The 24,102-nt window shown below is 36.4% G+C and overlaps 1 protein-coding gene across 2 annotated transcripts in view; it reads left to right on the top strand.

The window, feature by feature from the left end:
- LOC121295302 (follistatin-related protein 5-like) overlaps positions 1–24,102 on the top strand; it is a 211,284-nt gene that overhangs the window by 163,386 nt on the left and 23,796 nt on the right. The window contains exons 12-16 of one of the 2 annotated variants that reach the window (XM_041219779.1): positions 1,437–1,463; positions 1,995–2,113; positions 7,265–7,414; positions 10,827–10,934; positions 22,219–22,343. In XM_041219779.1, the coding sequence (XP_041075713.1) occupies positions 1,437–1,463; positions 1,995–2,113; positions 7,265–7,414; positions 10,827–10,934; positions 22,219–22,343 (529 nt within the window). The remainder of the gene's footprint in view (positions 1–1,436; positions 1,464–1,994; positions 2,114–7,264; positions 7,415–10,826; positions 10,935–22,218; positions 22,344–24,102) is intronic. The other variant, XM_041219785.1, reaches the window with a different exon arrangement.

The raw sequence follows: 24,102 nt of genomic DNA, 5'->3' as shown, positions 1-24,102 counted from the left end.
CTGGAGCAGATCAGAGACTTAATACACTCTGCCCTGTCAGGGCGCTGAGGTGTTTCATTGATAGGTCTCAATCATGGTGACAGTCAACCCAGTTATTGGTGTATTATGGGTTACGTACTCAAGGTCAGGCACTTTGCAAGCAGCGTTTGGACACTGGATACAATCCGGCTAGCTTATGAGCTGGCTAACCTACCCTCTCCAAGTGATGTTACAGCTCACTCCACTAGAGGGACTATGACGTCTTGGGCAATGTTTCATGGGGCACCCTTACCTGACATATGTAATGCTGCAGCATGGACCACACCACACACGTTTATAAGGTTGCTGTGTGACATAGGGTCTTGTTCCAGAATGCAACAGACACGTGGTCACACCGGGACTATCAGGAAGCTTTTTAAATATGTGCTCAGGTCATGTGACATGATGCTCATTTCCAAACTTGTAATGGTTGACATTTCTTTTTCAGGGAACCAGGGTTACGGTAAGTAACCTACTGTTCCATTTCCACCCCAGTGGCAGGGACAGGGACCCTCGTCACCAGCAGAGGGGGTAACCTGAGGCGGTTGTTATTTCAGGGGCCCCCTTAAATGGTGGAATTAGGGTTGGTTTTGTTGCACTTGCGTGCTACTGTGGGCACGTTAGTCTACGCCTTCCTCTTACCCCTGATGGTGCCAGAGAGTGTCCCCTGCCGTGTCGTGGCAGTGAGGCTTCCACCCCAGCACAAAGGTTTTTTTTTTTTGTTTTGGGTTTTTTTTTAGCTTAAAATTAGGTCTCGTGTTCAAGCTATGTGAATGCAGGGCCTTTTTTGTGACATTTTTAAAAGCCAGCAAAAGTGCACTTTTTTCATTTAAATGCTGATTATGTAGACTGCATGTATGCTCTGGTTTATTTTTTCTTGTTAGTAAGCCTATTTTATGCAACTTACATAATCAGAAAGAAAATGTCTCTGTGCTGCTAAATGTACCACCCACAATCCACCCAGGCATTGTCTTTCTTCTGGATGTCTTTGTAGTCGTTCAATTTGCAATCATATAATAGATACTACTGCAACTCATAAATTAACTTTTCTTCGTACATGATTAACTTATTCTGAGGCGTGTGTTTGACATGTGTCAAGTGTGTTAACCTTACTTCTGATTGGTCAGTTTCATTCCAGTCGTGCTACAAAAAAAAAAAAAAAAAAAAAACAGGTTCTATTTTAGCAATGCAAAATTCTCAACGTGACGTCGCTCGATGCTGATGTGGATACTCCCATCTGAGTGCAGGGACTTCAAAATTATTTGCTTGAATCGTTCGCGGCCAGTGTGGATGCAGTTTAAAGTTACTGCCTGTGATTTTTTAACCAGATGTGTATTGATTTATCACATGTCCTAATCATAATTTAATTTGTTCCCTTTTTTAAATGTTTTTTCTTTGTGTTTTTGTTATTGCTTCAGTTGCAAACATACTTTGGCGAGAAGAAGGTACTTAAGTGCTTTTATATGTTACAGTTTTAGAAATGTCTGATTTAGAAATGTCTGATTTATAAATGTCGTCTGTATTCCTGTTGTCTTAATTGTTTTGGAAAGCATTTTCCCCTACAAATTCACAAAAATGTTGCTACAGACTTGTCACAAACACAAATTTACAGAATTATATGATGATTTGTGGCAAGAAGATATGTCATGTTACATTGCTGTATCCATTGGTACATACATCCAATGTAATGTCCCAGTTACCAAATGCTGTTTATGCTTTCAGTTCTTCATTCATTATGCTTTTACTCTAAGGCTGCTGAGGCTTCTTCTGTTTGCATGCCAAATGCAATTGCTGCTACATTACATCTTTAGTGCCAATAGTAAGCCAGGTTCTTTACAGGCAGGAAACTGCCTGAAACAGCCAACACTGCACTGGGAATTGTAGTGTAAATATTGTTTTTTTGTAATGTTTCTTCAAACATTTGCAGTGCATGAAGGTTGTAAATCTTATTTTCGTAACACTTTGTTTCTTCCTAGGTCTAGGGGTTGGAAATATGTTCTATGCATTCTATGAGGATGGGATTAAGGTCATCCAGCCTGTGGAATGTGAAATTCAGAGACATATAAAGCCAAGTGAAAAGCTACTGGGATTCCAGGTAAAGGATTCCTTGCATACAAACTTAAGAGCTCTGTTTCAAGTATAGTACACTGTTGCATATGAGCATTAGTCAAGCCAAAGATTTAATGGCAACATTTACAATGTAAATAGAGGTAGCACACTATGATTATTGCTCTATTACTCCTGAAAATCCCTGGGCCTACTCCTTGCAAACGTTTACAAGAAAGATCTAAGGTCCACAGCAGTGGGTGTCATTTTATGGCAGTTAATGAGGGGCTATGCTAATATTTCATATAGTACGCATCATACAAAAGTACCAATAATTTAACGCACATTTCGTTAAAAGAAACATTCCCATTTTACATATCTAAATTAGGCCATCCAGGTTTACAGCAGATGTAACTGGAGCGTTCTGCTGGTCATCTATGTTTTTTGTTTTTTTTGTTTTTTTTCTCCAACGGTGGTTAAATGTAATTATTTGTTAAATGTTTCTATTAAGATTCCCTCATAGCACAAATGTTTTCAGTAATGGACTATTCTAAAGTTGTGGCAACGTGCTACCGCTACTACTGATTAAATTGAGTTTATTTATTTAAACTATGTAATTTAATACATGCTTTGTTTTATCACAATCACCTCACTATAACATACACGTCATAGCAATATGTCCAGAAAAGAGCTACGATTCTTACAATTCTTAATTGTTTTAAAGAAAGGCTATAGCTACTGTACTATAATTATTATGAGGAGTATTTTTTGTATTAAAATCATCTTCAACAGCAGGATTCGATACTATGATTGAGTATTTTGTTGGTTGACCTAAACTGAGAGCTCATCTCGTTGATGAGATTTCAGTGATTTCTCAGCCATAGTCTGGAGGTATGTATATCAACTTGTATATTGCATTTATAATTTAAATTATTTCCCATGTAGCAGTCTTCCGATTCTTATTGCTTCTCTATTTTCCTCTTTGTAACACAAGCAAGGTAAAGATTGCATTTGTGGACCTGGAATGTCAAGCTAAATATAACACATTTACAAAGACACATTACACAAAGATAGCTTGAATTTACATGTTAAGCCTCAAAAGCTGAGTGTGTCCTCTTACTGAAAAGGTACATATTCCATGCGGCTTAAAAAAAGTATATATATATATATATATATATATATATATATATATATATATATATATATATATATATATATGCTGTACAAAGAAAATATTTAATTGCAATATCTTTAAAAGATTTATTTCAGAAAAAAGGTTTTATTTAATATTTGTATGTGTTTTATAATCTTATATTTGTTAAAACTAAGTCATTCCAAATTCTTCTCCAAAGATAATTTGTATTGATATGATACGACAATTTAATTTACAAGGAATTCTCAAACATACTCTATAATAAAGTTTATATTCACTCCAATATAATTGTATGCAAATTAATGAATACAAGTGTACTATAGTAAAAATAATAATAATAATAATAATAATTTTGTTGACAGCCTGAATATTTTGTCAATACAAGTACCATCACAGCTTGCTCATTACTATTCTTTTACTGGTGTTCACCTCTCAAATTTATGTAAGCATTTATATCCATGTGTGTGTGTGTGTATGTAGTGTAATGGAGCCTGCTCTGCTTTGGCTCTTTTGCACCATTGAAATAGCAGACCCAGACACAAGAACTGCAAGTTTAACATACTGTAACAAAACAATTAAACAAGCAAAAGCCTAACTCCTTCAAGGGGTGCTATCTAAACTTTCACAATTCCTAACTACAGAACTAGATGGTCACAGACAGTTATAAAACACCCTTGTTCACAAATACAAGATTTACATAATACAGCCAGGTTTACACACAGCACCTTTAAAGTCTACTTCCAGGCTTCACACAGAGACAAACAACTCATTACCTATCTACATACCTGATTGCTTATCACAGCCAGGTGTCCCTCATTAAATTAGAGCCAGGTGAAACTCATCCTGGCTCACTCCCATGGCATTCTGGAGGATGTATATATCCAGCCACTACTTTTTTTTCTCTCTTCTTCCCCTATAGATAGATAGAGAGATAGATAGAGTGCCAATAGTAAGTATTCACCCCCTTGGATGTTTTCACAGTTTGCTGTGTTACAACCTGAAATGATGCATTTAAATGGGATTTTTTCCCCTTTGATTTACACAACCTACTCAACAATTTGAAGAGACAAGAGAATTTTACTGTGAAACAACAGTTAATGATAAATAAAAAAAAAATGAAATGTCTTGGTTAGATAAGTATTCACCCCCCTCAGTCAATACTTGGTAGAACCACCTTTGGCAGCAATTATAGCTGTGAGTCTTTTGGGGTAAGTCTCTACCAGGTTTTCACATCTGGATTGTAAAATAATTGCCCATTCTTCTTGGCAGATTTGTTCAAGCACTGTCAAGGTGGATGGGGATCATTGGTGGGCAGCAATCTTCAAGTCTTGCCACACATTCTCAATCGGATTCAAGTCTGGGCTTTGACTTGGCCACTCTAGGACATTCGCTTTCTTGTTTTTAAGCCACTCCAGAGTTGCTTTGGCTGTGTGCTTGGGGTTATTGTTCTGCTGAAAGGTTAATCTCTCAGTCTTAGGTCTTTTGCAGACTGAAGCATGTTTTCCTCAAGGATTTGCCTGCAATTAGCTCCATCCATTTTGCCCTCTACCCTGACAAGCTTCCCAGTCCCTGCCGATGAAAAGCATCCCCATAGCATGATGCTGCCACCACCATGCTTCACATTAGGGATGGTGTTACCTGGGTGATGTGCTCTGTTGGGTTTGCACCAGACATAACGCTTTGTCTTTAGGCCAGATAGTTCAATTTTTGTTTCATCAGACCACAGAATCTTTTGCCACATCTATTCTCTCCCACATGCCTTTTTGCAAATTCCAAGCTGGATTTTACATGTTTTTTTTTTCAGAAATGGCTTCCTTCTTGCCACTCTTCCATACAGGCCAGATTTGTGGAGTACCTCAGCTACTGTTGACACATGGACAGTTTCTCCCATCTCAGCCATGGAGCGCAGTAGGTCTCTCAGAGTTGTTATTGGCCTCTTGGTGGCTTCTCTGACCAATGCCCTTCTTACCCGGCTGCTCAGTTTGGGAGGATGATCTGCTCTAAGCAGATTCTTCGTGGTACCGTATACCTTCCACTTCTTAATGATCAACTTAACTGTGCTCCAAGAGATATTCAATGCCTTTGAAATCTTTTTATACCCCTCCGCTGATCTGTGCCTTTCCACAACTTAATTCCGGAGTTGTTTTGAAAGTTCCTTGGTCTTCATGGTAGTATCTTTGCTATGAATGCAGTACCCAACTGTGGGACCTTACAGAGACAGGTGTATTTAATTTGAAATCATATGAACCACTTTTATTGCACACAGATGGACTCCATTTAACTTACTGTGTGAATTCTGAAGGCAATTGGTTGCACCTGAGCTTATTTAGGAGTGTCACAGCAAAGGGGGTGAATACTTATCGAATGAAGACTTTACAGGTTTTTATTTTTAATTGATTTATTGTTTCATCCCCCATTTTTTCACACATTGAAAGTGTGGAGTAGGTTGTGTAAATCAAAGGGGAGAAAAAAATGCCATTTAAATGCATCAAGATTTCAGGTTGTAACACAACAAACTGTTAAAAGGTCCAAGGGGGGTGAATACTTACTATAGGCACTGTAGATCCACAAACAATAGTTGGCATGCCATACAGTTAACTTATGGAGGACAACAAAATCCTGTCCAACCCCAAAAGTTGGATACTCTTTTTAAAGCCCCTTTATTCTTGTATCGAATAGTCAGGCTGTAATCCAAACAGCAGTACTCCCAGAGAAGAATCATGTTTGAAAATGTTCTACCTTTCCTTTTACTTCTTATCCAGTGGAGCTTGTTTTATCTGGAGAACAGTAATTATTGAACCACAAAGCTGAAAAATGTTGTCCTAAATATTCAGTTTACACACTTACTCCTTTTGAGTTTATTTCCAAAAGAGGGTGCATACTGTACGCAATTGGGCATAAGCACAGCCAATTGGGCATTGATAAATGTTCTGCCAATTCCATGAATTTCTACTTAAATTTAAGCACTTCATTTCTTTGTGGAATTCAGAAGCCTCACAGCTTCATGGCATTCATTTTGTGTATTGCCTAAAATAGAAGAACAAAACCCTTTATCTACGGTTGTTAAATTTAACTTTCAGCAACAGGTTTTTGAACATGTAGAGAGTCCAAAAGAGAGCCCCAAATTAAAACAAGACCAACAAAATGTTATTGCAGCAATGTGAGACTGATACAATTATGCTGACATGTACCTATTTCAAAGGTGCATTCATCAAACACTTTGTAACACCCAATAACTTATATTTCAGAAATAGCACTTTCTATAATGGATGATGTACTGCACTTAGTAAATTAGACATAATATTGATTATTTTTTACATCTGGGAGAACTGACATTAAAATTACACTGTATTGTGTTTGAAATTAAGCAGACAGCTTTGTAATTCTGGGAGGTATAGGGCTTATTGACTGGGGTATGTTAGATAACAACCAAAGCCTTTCTTGGCTTACTATCTTTGAAAAGAATCAGCAAGCCACTTTGAAGTAACTATTACTGCAGGATGAAAACAAAAATCCAATTTTGATACAATGTCAGATTGCATCAGGGTGCAGTCAGGTATCTTCACTGGTGGTGAATATATATGGAGCTTGGTTAACTATTGCTTCCAATAACTATCTCTTTGCATTTTAAATCAGTGACATGGGATTTATGTTTTTAAACACATACATCAGATGGGTTTCTTGGTTCCTCACTACAGCATATAAGCATGGAAGGACAGTTGTAATTGTAACACCCCCCCCCCCCCCCCCCCCCCCAAAAACAGATTTAGCCTCAAATCAACTGTAAGCTTGTTTTGGAAAATCATTGAATCCCCAAAATGACTTCTGATCTGGCAGGGATCAAAAGTAACTTGAGGATATAACTGGAAATCCTGGGTTATATTACATTAGTTATCTCTTATTTATCTGTCTACCGTATTAATTTATCTGTTTGTTTGTGCGTTGTTGTTTATTTAAGCTTAAGTAATGAATTGCATTATAAAATCTAAATATCTTTGTTATGATGTCTGTATCTTCTAAACATATGTGTATTTATATACTTTCTAGGAGGAAGTTTGCCCTAAACTGGAGGGTGATGCCACTCAGAGATGTGCCTGGGCCTCTGCGGTGAACGTCAAAGACAAATATATTTATGTCACACAGCCATATCTGAACAGAGTGCTCCTGATTGATGTCCACTCACAAAAAGCTGTGCAGGTAGGCTAGGTGTTATATCTTTTCAGACGCAACAAAAGCAACTGCACATGTCATAAAAATTCAATGCAATTTACCACCTGCTTTGCAGCAAAGGACGTTAGCAAAAGTTAAACGGCAGGTCATTCCCCCACATCCACATTCATTGCTGTGCTCTTCGGAATCAAAATTTAAACATGCTTTAAGCATCGGGGGTGCTGAACCCTTGGTTCTAATGCTATATGCTTAGTCACATTCACAGCAAAACCAAGGTGCATAGAGTATTAACCTGTACATTACGCTCAGATCTTTTCATTGATATGATTGACTCTTAAGTGTCAGTTTTATGCTCTGAATGTGGGTTCAGCTGTTTCACTCATAACGGGTTCAGCTTTGGAACACAGGTTCAGGGTCCAGCACCCCTGACTTAAATGCATCTAAAATGCAGTTTCTATGTGATTTAGATACAGCAAAAATTTGAGGATCGGCTAGGTTAATTGAACCATACTGTATGCAGTACAGGTGATTCATGAAAATAACATAAAAAGCTGCAGCATTTGTATGGGACTTGTATTCTGATTGTAATTAATAAATAATTGTTTAAAGTTTAGGATGAACACTGTAAAACAGTATGTAACTTCTAACAATACATAGGTCCTATTTTGAGTATTTTATCATTTTAATACTTTAAATGTTTAGATTTTAACTGTTACGTTTGTTTTTCTACCAATAAAACAATGTATAAATGAAATGTTCAGTTTCACAAGGTGCAACTTGTTTTTTTTTTTTGTTTTTTTTTACTGGTTACACAAAACACAGAGGACCTTCTGGCTCTCAGTGAGGTTTAGGTTTCAGCACCAGTGCATGAGATTAATTTTGGAACACCCCAGGAGTAAAGTTAGATGCTGGCAGCAGTCTCATATAGTCATTAGCGCATTACCTAGAGGTTTGGTTTCATTAGTTTGGATTAGGTACACTTAATTAGCCACCTGGTCCACGTCTGACAAATAAACTTCAGTGAAACTGTGGGGTCTCATATTCAAATATTAGCCCTTTTTTTTTTTTTTTTTTTTTTTTTTTTGGGTGGTTAGGAAAATATACCATTAAAACTCAAATACAAAGTAAAAGAGAGTGGACTTCATTTTCATAAAATTGACACATTTTTTACACTTATTGAAGGCTAAAAACTGCCTTATTATCATATTCATTACCTTGTTGCAGATGACCACACTTTCAAGGCAGCATCAAGGAAGGGTGCTGTTTCACACGCACAGAGGTTTCAACCCATAACAGATGCATACCTTAGTAAATCCTGCCAGTATCTCATTAAATCACGGATGGATTAAGAAACAATAAACTTCGTTAACACTGCACTGATTAAACTAGAGTCAGTGAAATATATGTAATAGTGTACAGTAAGGACTGTCTAAATTAAGCTCTGTCTGTAACTTCACTTATTGTGCACATGTGGAAATATAGGCGTTTGTGAAAATGATTATTGCAGGTTTGCTTTTGTTGCTAGCTAGAGAAAATAGATTTATTTTGAGGACAGGGTATGCAATCCACTGCAGCAGCAAAGGCTGCAAGTCTAAATAAGAAAAATAACTGATACAGCTTTTCAGAAGGCTGGTATAAATGGTGTGTGGAAAAGACTACCCCTGCAATCTGTCTAAGCTCTATAAAAACAATTCAGCACTGTGAACACGTCTGTTCGTCATTCTACACTAAAGTCGCAGTTTTAACCAGAACTTGCAATAAAGCAGTATTTTATCATATGTAAGGCAGTATCTTGAGTATCTTTAATGCAATGCAAGTCTAGGAGCAAAGCTAGGAACACAATGTATACATTACCTGCAAAATCACGTATGCACTAGCTATTTGTTAGATACATTATTGTAGTACATGCATTACCCAGAGCTATTCTAAGTAACAGCTATGTAATTTAAAGGTGCTTGCATACTGTTTGTTATAATTAATACAAAATTATGAGTTTAAATGTCATTATAGGTACACCCAGTAGGAGTGCACCTGTAAAAGGTGTAAGTCTGAACACAGTACATCTTGAAATACTACTTTCATTCTAAGATTAAACCATATTTCTGGGAGTTCTATTGAAGCCACAGGGGTGTTATAAACATATCAGAATGATTAAAAAAAAAGAAAAAGCACACTCATGAGCACACTTTTTACAGGCGATATCATTTGGATAGAGTACTGAAGCATTCAACGTTTTCAAGTGTTCTTAGGTAAACAGTAGAAAGGGAAGGCTGTTTAATTTTGCCAGGATAAATATTCTTGTGTAATAATTATTAAATGAAACAGTTTTGTGTTAATTCATACAGAAAAGCTGTTATTAGAATGTTACATTTCAATTCATCATTCATTACATAGGCGCACTGACTTTTTTGCATTTCAGAGTATGTGATAGTATTCGATTTACTCTTTAAAAGTAGTTAAAGAAAAATGTAATACAGAGTATATGTTATAACAGCTAGGAAACAGCTCACACTATCTTTAAAAAATGTTACACAATATTACCCTACTTGAATAGCTTTATAAAAGTGAGTGGTTGTTTTGTCACCCACGACTGTTACAAATACAATAAATGAGACTGATTGATCATTTTGCAAAGTTGTTTAAACAATCACTTGGGAACCTCAAGGTCATGCCCAGCCTCTTCCTGTTACAAAATAAATGCTGAAAGGGTCTGAAGGCTGGATTATTATCAGTTGAACATATGTTTGCTTCTAAAGCAGGTTTTATTTCATATTGAACATAACTCTGACCTTATGGTTCATGTGCTTCACTACTGTACAGTATAGTTCAGTTTATTTAGATTTTACAATATAAGGTGATTCATTTATATAGTAGCACAAAATTGTTGTAACTGCTCATGTAAAGACTGAAAAGCACTACTTCAGAAAATAAAGATTCTTATATAGTAACATTTTTATTCATGTAAATGTAACGATTAACACAAAATTAAAAGGTAGGTAGTTATATGTACAGTACGTAAAAAAATGTATTCATTTTCATTGGTATTAGTTTATGACTGCTACGTGAGATAGTTCAATATGAAATATGTATATGGTTTAAATGTGTTGTTTTTTTCAGTCTACAAATATAATTTATATACAAAAAAAATCTGACGTGTTACTAAAAAAAAAAAAAAGGACTGGAAAATGAACGAACATCAAAGCTTGAAGGCATGATCTTTTTTGTAATTCGTGCTCAGGTCAATGTTGCTCCTTTTACAAGCTTGGCATACTGTGAACATACTGTGTAGTGCACAAAAGGTCAGATAATCAACAAAAAGAAAAATAACCGGCTTTATTCATGAAAGACTGCTTGGCGATGCATTGCGTTAGTGCTGACCTGCTAACTATTTGATCATGAAGGGTACAAGAAGTGACTTTCTTTCTTTCTTACTGTACAGTCTGTGAGTACTGATCCGGTTCCAGTGAAACTCCACTATGACAGATCCCATGATCAGGTCTGGCTTCTCAGCTGGGGGGATATGGAGAAGACCACACCAACACTTCAGGTAATGCCACTTAAAAAATACATTATGTATACAATACAGGTCATAAGTCTGAGTCCACCAAGAAAATATAAAAACCTACTGTTGTTAAAACGTGAATTCTGACTCTTCTATATCAAAGTTATATATTATTATTATTATTATTATTATTATTATTATTATTATTATTATGACAATTAAATGTGGATTTTGATATTCCATATATTTTTTATATTGTTATTTAGCCATTTCCTTTGTTGTAGTTTGCTTTGAATGCTTTTCTCAAAAGTGAATCCCACTCCTTTGTCTTCACCATCATATGCTGTGTTGCCAATACATTCTTCTTCAACAGATGTTGGAAATAATAATCTCTTTTTCTGGCTATTGACTTTATAATGCAGCTTAAATACTGTGTAATAGTTTTCAATCAATACATATTTTTTAATTAATTATATATTACACTGTTACAGACTTTTAATATAAAAGGTACCAATACATGTACTTTTGTCATGAACAAATATTTCAAATTGCTTAAGTGCTTTTTCTTTTAAAAAGTTTGTTAACTACCAGAAATTGTGTATTTTTGTCTTTGTCATATTAACTGGAGGCTAATGTTCACTAAATGCTTGTATTTAACATGCATATTATAGTAATAACCCCCATTAACAATCCCCTTTTCTCACAGTATGTGATGTTTTCTAATGTTCATATTTCAAGGACGGAGTCATATTGTGACTTGAATTGTTTATTGTCATTTCACCTACAAGTCTTTGATTGATTTATGCAAGGAAATACAACAAGTAATTTGCAGCTGATTTGGTAACTAATAGTGGATAAAACAATGCAAGATTGTACAGTCAGTTGAAAGTAAGCATTATGAGTACATTTGTAACTTTACAGTAGTTTGGTGTTCTCCCTTTAGATGGCCTGCTCACTGTATTTATTGAACTTGCACTTCAGAAGTGAGGTTTGCCAATACATTAAGAAATACTTTTTTTTTTTTTTTTTCAGAAACAAACATATCCTTCAGTATAGTGTGGCACTTAGACTAATTAGTGCTGTGTAGATGTTTCATAGTATCGCGCGGTCATAGTATATTTATTTATAGTCCTAGCGAAGTGTAACACATATTAGAAAATGATTCAGTATCATCAACCGATCAGCTTTCAGCTATAGTGGGCATTAATACACATTATAAAACAATTCAGTATCATTGCCCAATCAGCTTCCAGCTACATCAGGCATTATTACTCAATAGATGCTCGTTGAAATGTCACCATATCACCTGAGAATCATATTTAAAATCCTTGCAAAATAACTGGCATTTTCATTTTGAAATGCTGTATTTTTAAATGTAGTTCACATCTATTGGACAGTAAATATTAAACAAAGACAATTGGTCCAAATGTATTTTATTACCACAAAAACCAGCCAATCATACTTTGCATCGACGAAAGCAAACAGTCCTGTACCTGCAACTGCCAAATGAGCCAATCACAGCTTGTCTGCTCAACTGGAGCTCAGACACAGCATCTTTCAACAAAAACAAACAAACAAACAGACAGTTCAGTAATATTGCTCCATTGAGATATCTGACACCGTTCAGATAAACTATAAAAAACTGTTATCTGTTTAAAAAGTTATCTTTTCCCCCTCTAATTACGTGTGTTACCGTTTATGAACATTTTTGGGAGTATTTTCCAAAAACTTCTCAGCGGAAGGGTACCCAACAAATCATTTTAATTGGATTGAATTTGAACAAGAAAATAAATAGAAGATAAAACAAGTTCAAATTTAACTGAACAATTGAATAGTCCTTAAATAGTTGTGAATGCAAGTTATTTAACTTGGGTGAAGTTTCCCATAATGTGCCCCCAGTAGTGCAGTCTGCCACTAGGCCTGTGCATATTTGGAATTGTGGAAAAGTGGTTTGCAGTGCGCAGGAGTAGAGGTGATGCCAAGCTCAAGGCAATGACAAACAACAAAGTACTGATGAAATGGTAACTCCGTCACTTGACAACAGTAAAATAATGGAGGACTGGCAATACAGAACAATGTGTATTACGCAGTTAAATAAACACAGGGTTCATTCCCGAAATAAGACACGGCATTTAAACACACAGACACAAACACAATCACAAGTCTAGAGTAAGTGCTGAAGTGCAAGTGGTGAAATACAATTTATCAGTGAGTACGAGTGCAGTGAAATCCAAGTTGGGTGCTGGGCTTAAGTGACAGCTCCTGGATGTACTAGCCATCTATAAAAGACAAATAGTACAATTAACACAGCAAACAAAACAAACACAAAACATTAACTGTCCTTCAACGGTTTGTCCGCAACGATAACAAAGGAACAGTTCACATCGTCACATCCCCTTTTATACCGAGGGATGGCCGACCTCCACCTTTCCCTGGAATGAATTGCACAGTGTACACTGTTCTCTTTACATAGCGCCTTCACAGGTCGCGAGGGAGATTTATAATCTCAGGTTCATTCTTTCTTTGTCACAGGAATATATTTACTTATGTATTTATTTTTTTTTTAAATCTTGATGCAGCATTAGTGTGCAAATGTTAGAAACTACATAGTGAGTTTTATTCATAACAATTTGTATAATGCATATTTTAACACAAAATGCATCAACTATATTTCACATTAAGTTAAACTAATTTCTTTAAAGTTTCATTATGTCCATATTAAGATAGTGTGTTGACATGACTGATTGTTGTGACATTACTTTGCAAGCCTGAATCAAAACAGTCACATGAGAGACCCGTTAAAGTATTTAATAAAAAAGGTTTAATCAAGTTGTTTAAATATAATGGTTTCTTGAATATTAAATGATTATAAATTAGTGTTTTCATCACTAATCTTAACATAAAAAATATTGGATAATGTTTAAAACACAGGGACATATTTTAATGCTTTAATTATTTTACCAGCAATGTTAGAAAAAAGTTTCTGAGAACACCTAACAGATATGAAAAAGACGATATTCGAACCCATGCGCTTATTCGAATTGTTAAATTCACTGAGCTTGCGTTTAGAAATCCGCAATTCTTTTTTATTTTATTTTTTTCTATTTGAACATATTACCTGTGTTGAAGCCCCTCTTGTCAGGATGGTCTGGGGTTAGGGTTGCCACCTGGCCCCAAAATACCGGAACACTTCGAGACAGAACAGGATTTTGAAGTTGCCTTTAAACTGAAGGAAATCAACATGTGACTTGAGCCCTAAACCTTTGCTAAATTGATTCTGGTGATTAATAATCTTGAGGCAGCATGAAAATACAATAGCTTTTAACAAATGAAATAAATAACTGCATCAGTATTTATTTTATCAATAGTTTTAAAAATATATTTTAAAGTATATTTATAGTTTGTAATAGTATATCACCTTCTCCCACTGAAATCATTAATACTGAGCAGCTGTTCACTATTCCTGACACCAGACAGCGTGAACACTGGATCAGTGTTGTTATTTAATTGGGAGAGTCATTGTAAATTAGGGCTATATATTACTAATTAATAGGATATAAATAGCATATTTTAAATATTGAGAACTGAAATATCATTTTGTACAAAATAAAAATAAATATCTTTAATAAACCTACACACATGTTTATTCAAGATGTTTTTTTTTTTTTATTTTGTAAGATCTGTATTAGCACAATGATTCAGATAAAGAAGCAGTATAAATTAAGCAAGTGCTTAGTGCTCAATTCATGTGTTTATTGCTTTCAGTTTAAGGGCAACTTAAAAACCACGTCCCATCCCAAAGTGTTCCGGAACTATGGGGTCAGGTGGCAACCCTATCTGGGGTTCTAGCAACGCTGTGTGTATATACAGTGGTTTACAAAAGTATTGACCCCCCTTGGCATTTTTCCCATTTTGTTACCTTACAACCTGGAATTAAAATTGATTTTTTTGGGGTTTGTATCATTTGATTTACACAACATGCCTACCACTTTGAAGATGCAAAATATGTTTTATTGTGAAACAAACAATAAGACAAAAAAACAGAAAACTTGAGCGTGCATAAGTATCCACCCCCCCCCAAAAGTCAATACTTTGTAGAGCCACCTTTTGCAGCAATTACAGCTGCAAGTCTCTTGGAGTATGTATCTATAAGCTTGGCATATCTAGCCACTGGGATTTTTGCCCGTTCTTCAAGGCAAAACTGCTCCAGCTCCTTCAAGTTGGATGGGTTCCGCTGGTGTACAGCAATCTTTAAGTCATACCACAGATTCTCAATTGGAATGAGGTCTGGGCTTTGACTAGGCCATTCCAAGACATTTAAATGTTTCCCCTTAAACCACTCGAGTGTTGCTTTAGCAGTATGCTTAGGGTCATTGTCCTGCTGGAAGGTGAACCTCCGTCCCAGTCTCAAATCTCTGGAAGACTGAAACAGGTTTCCCTCAAGAATTTCCCTGTATTTAGCGCCATCCATCATTCCTTCAATTCTGACCAGTTTCCCAGTCCCTGCCGATGAAAAACATCCCCACAGCATGATGCTGCCACCACCATGCTTCACTGTGGGGATGGTGTTTTCGGGGTGATGAGAGGTGTTGGGTTTGCGCCAGACATAGCGTTTTCCTTGATGGCCAAAAAGCCCAATTTTAGTCTCATCTGACCAGAGTACCTTCTTCCATATGTTTGGGGAGTCTCCCACATGCCTTTTGGCGAACACCAAATGTGTTTGCATATTTTTTTCTTTAAGCAATGGCTTTTTTCTGGCCACTCTTCCATAAAGCCCAGCTCTGTGGAGTGTACGGCTTTAAGTGGTCTTATGGACAGATACTCCAATCTCTGCTGTGGAGCTTTGCAGCTCCTTCAGGGTTATCTTTGGTCTCTTTGTTGCCTTTCTGATTAATGCCCTCCTTGCCTGGTCCATGAGTTTTGGTGGGCGGCCCTCTCTTGCCAGGTTTGTTGTGGTGCCATATTCTTTCCATTTTTTAATAATGGCTTTAATGGTGCTCCGTGGGATGTTCAAAGTTTCGGATATTTTTTTATAACCCAACCCTGATCTGTACTTCTCCACAACTTTGTCCCTGACCTGTTTGGAGAGCTCCTTGGTCTTCATGGTGCCGCTTGCTTGGTGGTGTTGCAGACTCTGGGGCCTTTCAGAACAGGTGTATATATACTGAGATCATGTGACAGATCATGTGACACGTAGATTGCACACAGATGGACTTTATTTAACTAGTTATGTGACTTCTGAAGGTAACTGGTTGCACCAGATCTTATTTAGAGACTTAATAGCAAAGGGGGTGAATACATATGCACGCACCACTTTTCCGTTATTTATTTTTTAGAATTTTTTTAAACAAGTTATTTTTTTCATTTCACTTCACCAATTTGGACTATTTTGTGTATGTCCATTACATGAAATCCAAATAAAAATCAATTTTAATTCCAGGTTGTAAGGCAACAAAATAGGAAAAATGCCAAGGGGGGTCAATACTTTCGCATGCCACTGTATATGGTCTGGGGTTCTAGCATATGTGTGTGTGTGTGTGTGTGTGTGTGTGTGTGTGTATGTATATATATATATATATATATATATATATATATATATATATATATATATATATATATATATACACACACATACATACATACATACATACACACACACACACACACACACACACACACACACACACACACACACACACATGGGGCATGGTTTGCACGTTATTACGTGACAATAATGATTTGTTTGCATTAGAATGCTAACAACTCCTACCGATTGTTGAAAAATGGGACATTTTAGTTATTATCCCAATCCAATCCCAATCCATATATATATATATATATATATATATTATATATCATTATATATTATATTTTTGGTTATAATATAACATAAAAAAATTAATAATACTTTTTTTCGAAAATTAAAAGAAAAGGAGTATGGGTTACGCAGGAAAGGGTCCATCATCAGTAGATATCCACAATCCTCCACAATCCTTCACTATCCCTCCTACCTTCTCCTACCTCCTCACACCTCATCTCACATCCTCTCAAAACAAACATTTCTTCTACCTTTTATACCATGTGATCGCAGTTTAACCAGCTGCACCTGTGGCGAACTGCTTTGAAACTGGCATCCATTTTGGCCCCTGATCTCTCCTGTGGGTCCAAAATGGCAGCCAGCAACCACTCACCATGGTCCTAAAACCACTGGGAGTAGTAGCACAGATACTGTTCTTGTGCGGTAATAAGGAAATGGAATGAGCTAACTTCCATGCGGTGTAGTCAGCACAGTTTAACCAATTGGATCGTACTATTATATATATATATATATCCTATATCTATCTAATATCTTATATATATATATATATATATATATATATATATATATATATATATATATATATATATATATATCAAATCATTCCTTACTAAAACAATGGCTTATAAAATTTTAAACATTAGTAAAATCTTGCACCCTGGAGAACTTAACACTAGACAGAGAGAGTCAAAAATCTCAAGTGTGGAGCAAATTTTCAGAGGTAGTCAACGTGGAAAATGATGAGTACAAGGCTTTGTGATGTGCTTGCAGTGTGATGCCCTTTACAAGTATAATAGTAAAAAAACTAGGACTTCTAATATGTGTCAGCATGTTTGTGGACATCAAGGAATCAAATTAGCCAGTTCACCAAAAACAGCAGTGGCAGGGCAATCAAAATCGAAGCCTATAACATCGCTTTTAAAGGCAGATGCAACAAAGGTTCCTGCGAGTGTTAAGTTGACAAGTGTGTAGATCTGTGCTGTACTGACTTCAACCTTTTTATATTGTGTTGGGGGATGGATTCAAGCATGTTGCCCAGAACCTTATTAATATCAGAGCACGCTATGCATCTGTAATTGCAACTATGGTTCTACCAAACAACAGACTGTCTGTGATAGAGCTAAGCAAACAGCCAAAGCACAAGAAAGAAAAACTGTCTAGGGACATAAACAAGGCCTTAGAAAATGGTGTAGCCATTACAATGGATATGTGGATTGATGACTGTAACAAAAAGGCATACAATGTACTTACCTGCCACTATGTAGATGATGAATGGAAGTTAAATGCACGAGTTATAGCTACAGCTGAATTCTACGCAAGTCTTCCGAAAACCTTAAAGAACAAATTAACAGAGAACTGCAGGAATTTGGTATTCCGACTGATCTCTTTTCCAAAATAGTGTTTGTGAGTGATCAGGGCGCAAACATTAAAGCAGCCCTTCAGAATCACCACTGGATCCCATGCACTGCTCATGTTCTTAATATAGCTCAATATAGTCTATTTTCGATGCACAGAAGAAATGAAAGATGTGTAAACGACAAGTGCAAAAGACTTGTAATATACCTACAAAAATCTAGACCATTGCAAGTTTACCACATGCAGTGATAAAGGAGTGTGAGACTCGCTGGAATAGCAAAGCAGCAATGGTGAATCTGTCTGTAAACTGTTCAATGAGATCCAGCAATTTTTACAAGACAGGGATCCGCTAGATAGAATCAATGGCATACTATTCAATGTGCTCAAAAGGCTTACTGAATTCTTGTCTCTCTTCAAAATGGCAAGTGAAGAACTAGAAGGGGATAAGTACCCTATAGTACACATGGTGCTGCTCTGGTTTTACAGACTGAAGCACTGCAAGTCTATTTGTGGGGACCTGGAATATATGTCTCATGTGATCTTGCATTGAGTAATTTAAAAGAGACGCTAGCAATCACTTCCACCCACAAGTTGAAAAAGAATATGGAGCTAAATAGCAGAATCAAAAAGCAGAACATTTAAGTAGAATTCACTGAGTGGGAAAATGAAGGCGAGGATTGCGTACAAGACGAGATCCAGCGATACATAGATACGCAGTTTTCAAATGACGAAGGTGACAAAGATCTTATCAGATTTTGGGAAAAACAACAAACCACATTTCCTCAGCTAAGTACGTTATGATATTATGCATCCCTGCAACAAGTGCAACAAGCGAGCACAATTTTAGCTCAGCTGGTCGAGTAATTGAATCACGTAGGAATCGCCTCGGGACAGTGGACTATTTTGTTCCTCCATAGCGCTGCAAAGTCATCAACCAAATGATATACATAACTGCCTAATAGTACTGTGTAAATTGACTTTTGACTATGGACTGTTTATGGATGACTGTGACAGGCTGACTTCAGTGGTGACGTCAGACCAGAAGAAAATACACAGCACTGCGAGTGATATGGTGAATGCACTTGCTTGCGTCGGTTTATTGCAAAACAAAAGACCCCATTCATACTTACTGAGCCAGCCATGGGCCGTCTCTGGCCCGCCTCCAATTTCTGTTCATAGTTGAGGTTTTAGGGGGCCTAAGTGTGTTCACATGTGTGGCTGAAAAGGTAGCCTAAATAGCAGCAAAGTGCTTGTCGGGAATGTAAACAGTGACGTAAAAACCGCAGTCCTGGAAGTCAACATAAGAGATTGAGCTGGGAAATTTTCAAACGTAAATATGGCCATCTTATTTTTCGCAGCACTGTTGGTACTATACTTATTGCATAAGATACGGTAAAGGCGTGTGCTGACAGTGCAGTCGGTTACTGTGGAAAGAAGTGATCGTGTTGGATCATGTGTAAATGCAGCAAACAAGGAGGTTCACATTACATTACTCACACTACAGATGATTATATTAATGGTGACTGAATATGCAACGTTGTATGCATTATTTATCAATATTGAGATTTACAATCTTAGCTGCAATCTGAAATGTGTGTGTATATATATATATATATATATATATATATATATATATATATATATATATAGAGAGAGAGAGAGAGAGAGAGAGAGAGAGAGAGAGAGAGAAAGAGAGAGAGAGAGTAAGTTTTACAGTTTTAATGACATCTGTACTATGAAGAAATATGTACCATTCATGACTGACCCATCATCAACGTCAAAAGTGTCTGTGTATTCAGTGCATTCCCCATTGCTATTTTCCGGGCTGCAGATCACTGTAGGTCCCATAGAATCCAAGATCCGTGGTGGGTTTATCTCTTGTCTGCTGCTCAGTATTTCCGAGAGTTCTCGGAAAAAACTTTCAGGTTTTTCTCTGAACTCCACTCAAAAGGGCGTATTCCTTGTACCACAGAGATAAAACAGACATAAAGGTCAAGCATCCAGCGCTCAAAGAATATCACAGACATTTGCAGAGCTTTTTGAGATGCTATAGTAACAAAATAATGACTTGGATCGCATTATTGAGGAGTTTGGTGATGAAACAAACGATCAAGAGAGGATTTATCAGTATGCACGTCTATAAAGAGGTATGTGAAAAACACAGAGAACAAAGGGTGGGGCTTGGCTGGAGATACAGTACTGAGTGCTACCTCTTAAAACCGACATTGTTTGATCTACTACGCTCGACCTAGTAGGGGAGTGGTTTGAGCTACGTCACCGCATTGACGCGATAATGCCGGTCCAGGGCCTGTGTTGGGTTCACACAGGCCGGCCGGCCCTGAGGCGGCATTGCTTACTTTAGGCCACATCAAAAAGCTGGTCTAAATTTTACCAGCCCAGGGCCGCCTTTTCATTTCTCGAGCGTTCACACATGAGATAATATTACATTTTGCCTGCATGTGAAGTGCTGTACAATCCTCATGTGTGCTGTTTGTTGCTATGTCTAGCATGCAGAGAAATGTAGTGTTAAGAACCTTTACCAGGGTCGCTACAAGCAGTACTTGTTATCCGTAGGAGTGTGTTATACCAAAACTCATTGCAGGAATGACAAAAAGTGCATGGAATGCATCGGAGCACGTTTTACACCTTGGAATCTTTTCACTGCGGCAAACAACATTAATCAATAGCAATAATTATTCATTAAATGGGTCATTGAGCACCACCACCTTCTGCATCTGGCAAATATTTAAGGCATACATACACATAGCATGCAAAGAGGAAGAAGATGAATTATGAGTCAGTCCTGACGGTAAACAGTGAATTACATTCAACGTAATCTTCTTACCTCAAGGTGAAATCGATCCTAATTATATAAATTAAAACAAAAACAAAACAAAAAAAAAAACTATAATCTGTACTACTTGTGCTAGGAATGGATTGTCAACATAAGGTTATAGGGGTCTAAATGTCTGTTTCAGGAAAGGTCACGAATAAACGGCTTTAAGTCACGTGGTTCCTTACTGGTTACTTAAAAATACTGGTTGTTAAAAATAACCATTAAATCTCTAACTGGAACACACATGATGAATTTGAGAGGTTTCTCTTTTTCAAAAGCTAAGTCATTATTTTCAAGTCTCAAGTGTTTTTCATTAGCTACATCATTTTTTTTTTTCTTTCTTTTATCCTATTGTCGGTTATACCACTGTTTGCTCCTGTTTGGAGATTTTAAAAGAGGGAAGTCCTTCCTAATTATTGGACATCTGTCTAATATTGAATTTGTGAAGATGGTTAGGTGTTTGCAATATGCTAATCATCACAGAAAACTAAAGTAATAATTCTAGAATATTCTATGAATATGAGAATGTTGTTGTTGTTTATTTTGATATAAAACTCTCAGTGATTTGAAGAGGTGTGTATCAAGTGCACTCAAACGATATGCCAAGTTTGTACAACACATGTACCACACAATTACATTTGCTGTTACTATTCTTGTAGGACTCAGACTTATGACTGTTACTGTATATTTATGCCACATAATAATTGGAGTCAATAATAATGGTTGCTACAAAACCTACTGGCTGTATTGTTGTATTATAATACCACTTACATATGGTTTATCTACAAACTGGACTATGGCTTCCTAAAGTGCTTATTTAGAAATGAATACAATAAATGTCTCCAGGCAATTCTGTGGGTTAAAGTTTTGTCAGAGAATGCATCAGGATTTAGTTCAGGCTAACACAGGGCTCATCTTCTATAATGGCAAGGAATTGTATCTCTGTAACTGGATGTTTATGGTGGTGAGTGCAAGTCATTTAAATTGCTTACTCTGCTCAATGTGTTCATTGACAGGCAGCCAATTATAGGAGAACTATCCCTGCTGCTCAGCTCCACGTCTCTGCTGAGTCTCAATATTATGGGATTTGAGGAGTTCCATAGTTAGGATGCACCAAGAAATTATTGTATATACATTCTAAATATAGTATGGAGCCTATTTTCAGCTGCAAAGGCAACGCACATTTTCTGAGGAATGAAACATTTGTAATGGTATAAAATTAGCAAGAAACAACATGGTTGCAGGAAAGACTTATCAGCTTTACACTATTGGGAACTACTTGCTTTTTATGTATTGCATTGCTTTCCCCTCCTATTTAGGTGATAAACCAAGCCAGTGGGAGTGTGTCCCACCACACTATCCATACCCAGCCAGTTGGCAAGCAGTTTGATAAGGTGGAGGATTTTTTTATTCCAGCCACAACCCTCATCATTAATCACATCAGGTAAGTGTGTGTGTGGTAGAGGGCACTACAGTATATACCTTCAATTTCCAGCCCTGCTAATGTTTACTGAAAAAAACATGATAAAGAGGAAGTTAACCTCAGATGTTTTAGTTCTAATATAAATATTGTATATTTCCTTAAAGCCAGTTTTCAAGGCTTTTGTTAATTGATGAATTAACTGACCTAGTACTTGCATGAAAATGAATATGTTTATAGTTAGTTCACATGTTGATAAGATGTTTGAAAGTAGAGATGACATATCCAATGAGTATGTTTGTTACTTGAGCATCCCCCCAAACAACAATGTTGATTTATTACTATTTCTTCATCCTTACACAATAACATGTCTTTACAAGCAGTACAATCACACTAAAGTGCAACAGCAAGCGATGTAACAGTAATTTGACTTGTTCTTTTTCTATTGATATTTTATGGATCTTTTTTGTGCTTAGGTTGTTTGTCCAAAAATGTGGACTATAGTTACAGTTATCTTAATAAAACAAAATAAAAAAATAATAAATAAATAAATAATAATAAAAATGATGATGTGATTTCTCAATAACAGTAATGACAGACAGAAATTGACAAAGCAATACAAATACAGTGACCTTATACAGTTAAAACTGATTTAATTGATCTCCAAAGAGACAATTGCGGCACCTGAAGACAGCAAGCTGATTCATGAAGGTGTCATGATTGATGAAGCCATTATTTTATGATGTATTGCGGTCCTAGTAAATGCCCAGCCACATAAAGTGTCAAATTATGGTTGTACCGAGTTGCCTTCTTGGCAGAGAAAACCAGCTGGGGTTAGTTTGCCTCTGTCCTCTGTGGTTTGGTAGATTCATGGTGAATTCAATAATTACTGCACCACCCTCTACATCATTGGTTTCACAAGCAGTAGGCCATGTGGCAGTTGAAAGTAAGTGAGCAAAAAAAGGCAACATTAAGACAGATGGTTGTGAAGGCCCACTGTACACTGGTGAAGCACTGATAAAAGTTTATTCACTGCTTTGATGCATCTTGCAGTCAGATTCTATTCCAACTAGTATTTGCTCTTGTATTTTTATCATGGCAACTGGATACAGAATTTTCCAGATATATGGAGAAGTCTGTAAAGTCTGATATGTGTACTTACCAGTGTACATACGACCGCCTCCACTATATCACCTTCACAGGGGATTTTGTCCCCAGCGGGGGATAATGATCTACATTTCTGGGAAGTTCTGTAAAAGCAAAAAAAAAAAAAAAAAAAAAAAAACATAAATACAATATTTAGACTTGTACCTCACATAATAAGACCTGACTGACCAAGATAATCTTCCTACCTCTGGATGTACTAATCTTCTGGCCCCGGCTACATTAATTTAGTCATTTTCATTATTGTTTTCTAAGGCATTGCTGGTTGCTAAGCAACACACCAATTCAGTTTAAATCATGAAAATTAGTTGATGAATCTTTCATTTAAAAACATCTAGGTGAAAACAACAAATAGATTGAAAAAAGTGAAAAAATATTAAGCCTGTAATTTAATATTAATATTAATATCAATTATGAACCTGATTGTTTAGAATTGTATAACAAGATTATGAGAATGTGGTAACCACCACAATCTACAATTATCTTACATTTTCAGGGGTGAATAAAGAAAAAAAAAACACATAGTGCATACTTCTTCCTAAATGGGTTGTCCTTCAGATTAATATTGCATATTGTAACATATAAAATCCACATCTCACAGTTTTGAGAAATTCCTAGA

Source organism: Polyodon spathula, chromosome 2 (assembly GCF_017654505.1).
Source record: "Polyodon spathula isolate WHYD16114869_AA chromosome 2, ASM1765450v1, whole genome shotgun sequence".
Classification (NCBI taxonomy): Eukaryota; Metazoa; Chordata; class Actinopteri; order Acipenseriformes; family Polyodontidae; genus Polyodon; species Polyodon spathula.
Note: the sequence above shows the minus strand (reverse complement) of the source record. Positions and strands in the feature narration are given on the sequence as shown.